General features: G+C 37.0%; 1 protein-coding gene across 1 annotated transcript; it reads right to left on the minus strand.

Moving 5' to 3' along the window:
* Window positions 1-3,585: 3,585 nt before the first annotated feature.
* On the minus strand, window positions 3,586-5,046 carry LOC133184540 (piggyBac transposable element-derived protein 4-like). The gene has a single exon (XM_061319629.1). The coding sequence runs from the start codon at window positions 5,044-5,046 to the stop codon at window positions 3,586-3,588; it is 1,461 nt and encodes a 486-aa protein (XP_061175613.1).
* Between the last annotated feature and the right edge of the window lie 1,332 nt (window positions 5,047-6,378).

The raw sequence follows: 6,378 nt of genomic DNA on the forward strand, positions 1-6,378 counted from the left end.
AGTAATTATCTTTTGTACATAGTAAAATAAATGAAATTCATATATTTTTCTCTAAAAGTAACAAAAAATTAAAAAATAATGCAGTTGGTATTGCTAAAAAAATTTTACTAACTTTATAACATGCACAAAATTTTAACTTGACATCAGATAAAGATTAATATATTAATATTTCACTTAAAACATGCCACATCATACCTCTTTTTTCATCTGTTGCTGTTGTATAACTATGAAGCACTGCTTTGCTAGTCTGAGAACTCTATTCCAGTCATGTTGTTGGAACTGCTCAGTGGTGGCTGCCCATATGTTAAGGTTATTGACTAGTTATTGTTTGTTACTGAGTTTCCTTTTGACCAATAGTTTATACATATAGTAAGAGCAATTGAAATTTTAACATTTATTGAAAAAAAAAAAACATGAAACTACAATGTTCACAATCATGATTCAACAAGCTAAAAATAAACAAATCTGTCATACATCTTGTTTTATAAAACATATCTTTGTGCTTCTTGGGGGCTAATCACTAAAAAAAAAAAAAAAAAAAAACCAACCTCCTGGGTTGACACCATTAGGAAATTATTACACTGTAACCATAGAAACCTGGGTTGACACCATCAGGTTGTAGGTAAGGGTACTAGGGTTGACACCATAAGGTTTAAATGAAGGGACCTGAGTTTACACCAGCTGGTAGCTATATTTAATTAATTACATAATGCAGAAAAAATTTATCTGAATTGGAAGTAAACAGGCAACAGTACAAACTATTGTGAGATCCCCAACAATGGCATTAGTAACATAGGGCTTGTCTTCCAAATTGTTAAATGTAAAATAAATTAATAAAATTTTGAATCTACTTTAAATATACTTAAATAGTTGTTAAATAAAGATTTTTCCACTTTCAGAAAGAAATACCATGTTAAAAAAAACATACCATGCCTATATTCATAAACTCTACAAGGGATGAAAGCTGTCATCTTGGAAAAAATACCCCCACCCTCCTCAGCACCTATTTTTGGACTCTAAAACATTACTTTATTTCGTTGTCATGGTTCTATTCCCTACAGTGATGATTTTCCTAAATGTTGATATGTCTGTCAGTCATCAACACACTGTTCAATCAACAGAAAATGGATAATTTTCTCTGATTTGGAGGCTCATCTCTCCAAATTGACTTGGAAGGAAAGGAAGTTTCCACATCTTGCATTGACAGTCTTTCACAGAGTTAAAATTATTACAAATTTCCCTGTCATTAAAAACTATTCAAGGACAACCTTGGTTGTCAGACTCCCATCCCTTTGAGTGGATCCTGCAGAATAGTTTTTGACTGAAGACATTGGGCAAAATGAAGCAGTATGGTTGATGCTGCTACAGATGTAACATGGGAAGGGTCGCACCTTTGCAAATATATTGCAGAAAATGTTATTATCTCTCACAAACCAGTCTACTGGAATGTTAGAATATCTCAAATGAGCAGCTGCCCGGGCTGGAAAGTTTTATGGTATTCATAACCCTTATGATCATGCTTATCGCGGCCAAACTAATTTTTTGTTGGTATTTCGTCATATCCTATTTACACACCAAAACACTGTTTATAAACCCTGATTTCATTGGTTGAAAGTTCAAAAGCTCATCAAAAAGACACAGGTTGTGTTCCTTGTTTACCCCAGTTACAAAATGGTGGAATGTATCAACACTGACAATTTATTCCTAAACAATGCCAATATAACCGCATTTATTTTAAATTATCTTGATCTTTTGATAAAGAAATTGATTGTGATGGATTTCAATATGTTGGTTTTATTAATATCAGCGAATTTTTACCGGAGATACAGATATATTCGTTGGATACAGTTCATTTCATTCTCAAAAATAACAAGATAAGAAGTTGAACTGTAACTACATTTATTAAAAAAATAACATGTTTGCCTTGAGGGCTCATGCAACAAACCAAGAATAAAAGATAAAGTACTATAGATGGAAATGGAATAAGTTGACATAAAAAACAATCTATAAAACTTTGTATTACTCTGTGAAATAAATATGAATGCAGGCTGAGGACAAGTAGACTTGTCTATGTGTCGCCATGTTCATTAGCACCTGATGCGAAGTATGTTTGCAGGTTGGGTACCTGAGTAAGATGCAGGCTGAGGGCAAATATTTGCCTATATGAACATGAACACTAGCGCCTGAGAAATCAGAGTAATTTTAATGTTATCAATAATGAATACTGTAGATTCCTTATTTTACGCGAGTACTTAATATCACGAAATGGCCCAAGGGCGTCAAATCGCGAGAACAATAATTCGCGAATCGGTGATTTATCTAGAGATTTTACATACATTAAAGCACCATAAAAATAAAAGCGAGTAATTTTATTTCGCTAGTGGTGCTTCTTGCATAATTACGCGATAATTTATTCCTCGCGTATATTTAGGAATCTACAGTATGTAATAACACTAGTTCAATGAGTATTCCATAACCAATAAGCATGGTTCAATTCAAAAAGTTTCCCATGCTTGGGAAAGATCAGTGGTATAACGCCCTCATGGTACAAAATTTGTCGATCATATTTGTCTTTTCTCTGGTACAGTCTCTTTCCTCCTTGCTTGACATCATCTGTATTCTTGCTTACGTTCTCCAAATACATTGAGGTGACATGAGCTGTAGAATTACAAACATCACATGAATTCACATCTGCCCCAGCAACAACTTGTTTTAGCAATTTGTCATCTCCCTTTGACCAGTCAATTAAAATGTTTTTGTTTTAGAGTGATAGCACATTTAACTGAGAACAGCTTATGGTATTCGAAGAACTTGGTGGACCAGATGTTGTTAATTTCAATAATACTGGCCAAGTAGCCATCAAGTTCATTTTGCCTCCAGGGGTACACTGTTGGGGCACACATAATTCTCTTATAACGACAGAAAGCTGTCACAAATTCGCTTATGCTCAGATTCCTCGCCAAACGTTAATCTGGTTTGTCATCTTTTTTGTCTGTTTGAATCTCAAACGAGGGAATCAATAATGCACATAGATTTACATCTTCCCCTCTTAACTTCTTCTCTACCAGTGCTGCTGCTGTAGTTCACTACTACACACAGCTCTTATCTTTCACCGCAGGAGCAGTGTGAGGCTTAATTACCAGACAGATTTTGCAGCTACAAGAATTTGCAGCTGGAATAACTAGAACACATGTGTAAAGCTTATTATCTCATTTATTAATTGGAATATTTTAAAAATCAAAAGTGTTTTACAATCTTAAAAGTTTAAATTTCACATTTTCTGAATATTGTCCAATATGACCAATTAGTTACTTCACAGTTCTCAATTATTTACAACAGAAACACTCATTTTCCAAGAATAATATACAGTTTCTGCATATATGTCATCTCAAAAGTTCCTGATGCCACTTGAAGAAACAGTCATTTTTAATACAAAGTCTGATGTTGCACTGCCTGCATCCAGTTGACACTTCATGCCTTTTCTGCTGTTTTGCACAGCCCTTGCAGCATTCTGGCTTTTCAAACTGAATGGGCCAGTGGGCAAGGCCACAATTTCCAGTTACTGCTGGGGCCTTTCGTTTTATGCTACCCCTGAAGTCTCCAATCATTTGCTGGGCCAAAGCCTTTCTGAAGTCCAGTTGGGTCCTTTTTTTTTTCTTTGTTTGTTTTGGTTCTCAGTTTGTGGTTGGGCGATTCCTGCATACAGATGAGTGCATTTACGGCCAAGTCGAAGCAAAACCAAAACAAGTATTTGTACCATTTTTTGGCCTTTCTGCAGGTAGAGTACTGCATCCTCTTCTGATCCGCTAAGTCAACTCCAAACATGTACAGTTCTGAGACACTAGGAGCTGACACATCTTTTCTAGTTCCATCTTTCTGATGCCTTTGCATGATCCTTTCATGAGTAGGGTCACAGTTTGTACTTAGATAAGTAACAACTTTTTTGCCCTTCCAAGCAGTGGCTACAAGATTTCCTTTCTGCATTGTTAGACTGTCACCCCTATTCTTTAATTTCGCACTCTTTATGGCCTCTGGCATACCACGACGGTTCACTCGAATGGTTCCACAACAGTAAACACCTTCACGTAACAGCTGTTCGTATAGTTCGGGACTTGAGAAGAAATTGTCCATGTAAACAACATGAGACTTGTGAACAAGTTTCCGAGTCAAGTCTTTCACAACACGAGATCCTAATCCTTCTTCTGTACAACCGCCAGCTTCACGTACCATATACATTTGAAACTCGTGCACGTATCCATTTTTTGGTGAGGCTCGTTCCCACACTTTAATCTCAAATTTAGTTGGCTTGGCTGGCAAGTACTGTTTAAAGGACAGTCTTCCTTTAAAAGCTATCATACCTTCATTAACTGATTGTTCTTTGTGGGGATGATAGTTTTCATGACAAGTTTCAGAGAGTTTGTCAATAACTGGCCTGATGTGACACAGTTTGTCATGTCTTGGTTGTCCTCGGGCTGGGTTTTGTGTGGTGTCATTCATATGGAAATATTTTGAGATTCTTTCAAAACGAGTCCTGGTCATGATGGTTGGAATACTGGGTATTTCAAATGGCCATGTTGATTTCCACGCCAGTGTATATGACGGCACTCCGAGGACTGAAAAAATGATGTGGATTCCTAAGAACGCCATCTTCTCGGGAATCGTGGTAGGCACCCAAATTTTGTCGGGTCGTGTGACAATTGATCTCGCGGCATAACCGTTGGTTTCTTCCACAATTTTTTCAATCAAGGTTGTAGGAAAGAATTTCAAGAAAAAATCCAATTCTTTCTTGTCCTCGTCCAGCACAAAAGATGGGCCAACTTCCTCTGTAAATTCAGTCACGTTTGGTTTGTGTAACTGTCGTGACCAGGTTGCGTCGTCTATTTCCTCCTCTGACTCTTCTTCCGAAGATGAATCCTCAAAATCAGATAGAGAAATATCACTACCGATACTTCTTCTCTCTATTGCTTCAATATCTGCTTCTGTAAATCCCTCAAATTCATCAGAATTGCTGTTCGATAGAAATATGTCAAGTATGTTTTCCACCATTTTGAACTGCTTCTAGAACTATAAACAGTGCGCTGGGAATCTGCTTTCTATATATTGATAACACTGCCTAATATGGTAACATTACATATCAATTTACAGATTAGCCTTTCTTTAAACTGATTTTCATTGCTTCTGAGATGGGGTCCTCCCTCAAACTAACCAATCAGACTTACTGTAACATATGTAAAAATGTAGATATTTCAGTCAGTACGAATGCGCAGGTATTTGTTTACAGCGGTTATATCCGCCAATGCGGATTAGCGTGTAGTAAAATCTGACAGGTTTATCTGTCACTGCGAATATAAGCGAGATAAAATAAGCTGATATATCCGTCAGTGGTAGGTAAAGAGTTAACCCTTATCATGCTTTATAATATTTGTATGTTATTATAGCAGGGTGCTGTATAAAACAATAAAATCATTTTTTAAATATTGGTGTCTTTAAATTACAGTAGAATTTTTAGGTCACCTGAGTCACTCAGGTGACCTATTGCTATCCGTTTTCGTCCGTCGTCGTCCGTCGTGCGTCGTGTGTTAACATTTGAACATTTTCAGCTTCTTCTCTGAAACCACTGAACCAATTTCAGCCAATTTTGGCATATAGCATTTATGTGTGAAGGGGAACAAAATTTGTGAATTTCACGGTCCCTGCCCCCCTGGGGCCTGAGGGGTGGGGCTAAAACCACCAAAATTAATGCAATCTTTAAAAATCTTCTTCTTTACTCCTGGACAACAAGGGGTCAAACTGTTGGCATGATTGTAATAAGCATTGAGCCCTCTACCAAAATTGTGAAATTCATGGCCCCAGGGTGAGGGGTTCTGGTGCTAGGGCGGGGCTATATAGATCATATAGTGAAAGTGCATTATTTCTTTGAAAATCTTCTTCTCTACTCCTGGGTATTATTGAAACAAATTGAATACATAGTTATGATAAGCAAGGGTGACTCTACCAAAATTGTGAAATTCATGGCCCCAGGGTCAGGGGTTCTGGTGCTAGGGCAGGGCTATATAGATCATATAGTGAAAGTGCATTATTTCTTTGAAAATCTTCTTCTCTACTCCTGGGTATTATTGAAACATATTGAATACATAGTTATGATAAGCAAGGGTGACTCTACCAAAATTGTGAAATTCATGGCCCCAGGGTCAGGGGTTCTGGTGCTAGGGCAGGGCTATATAGATCATATAGTGAAAGTGCATTATTTCTTTGAAAATCTTCTTCTCTACTCCTGGGTATTATTGAAACAAATTGAACACATAGTTATGATAAGCAACGGTGACTCTACAAAAATTGTGAAATTCATGGCCCCAGGGTCAAGGGTTCTGGTGAAAG

This window comes from Saccostrea echinata, unplaced genomic scaffold (assembly GCF_033153115.1).
Source record: "Saccostrea echinata isolate AGI-Se365-2 ecotype Australia unplaced genomic scaffold, CSIRO_AGI_Sech_v1 ptg000010l, whole genome shotgun sequence".
In the NCBI taxonomy this organism is placed as follows: Eukaryota; Metazoa; Mollusca; class Bivalvia; order Ostreida; family Ostreidae; genus Saccostrea; species Saccostrea echinata.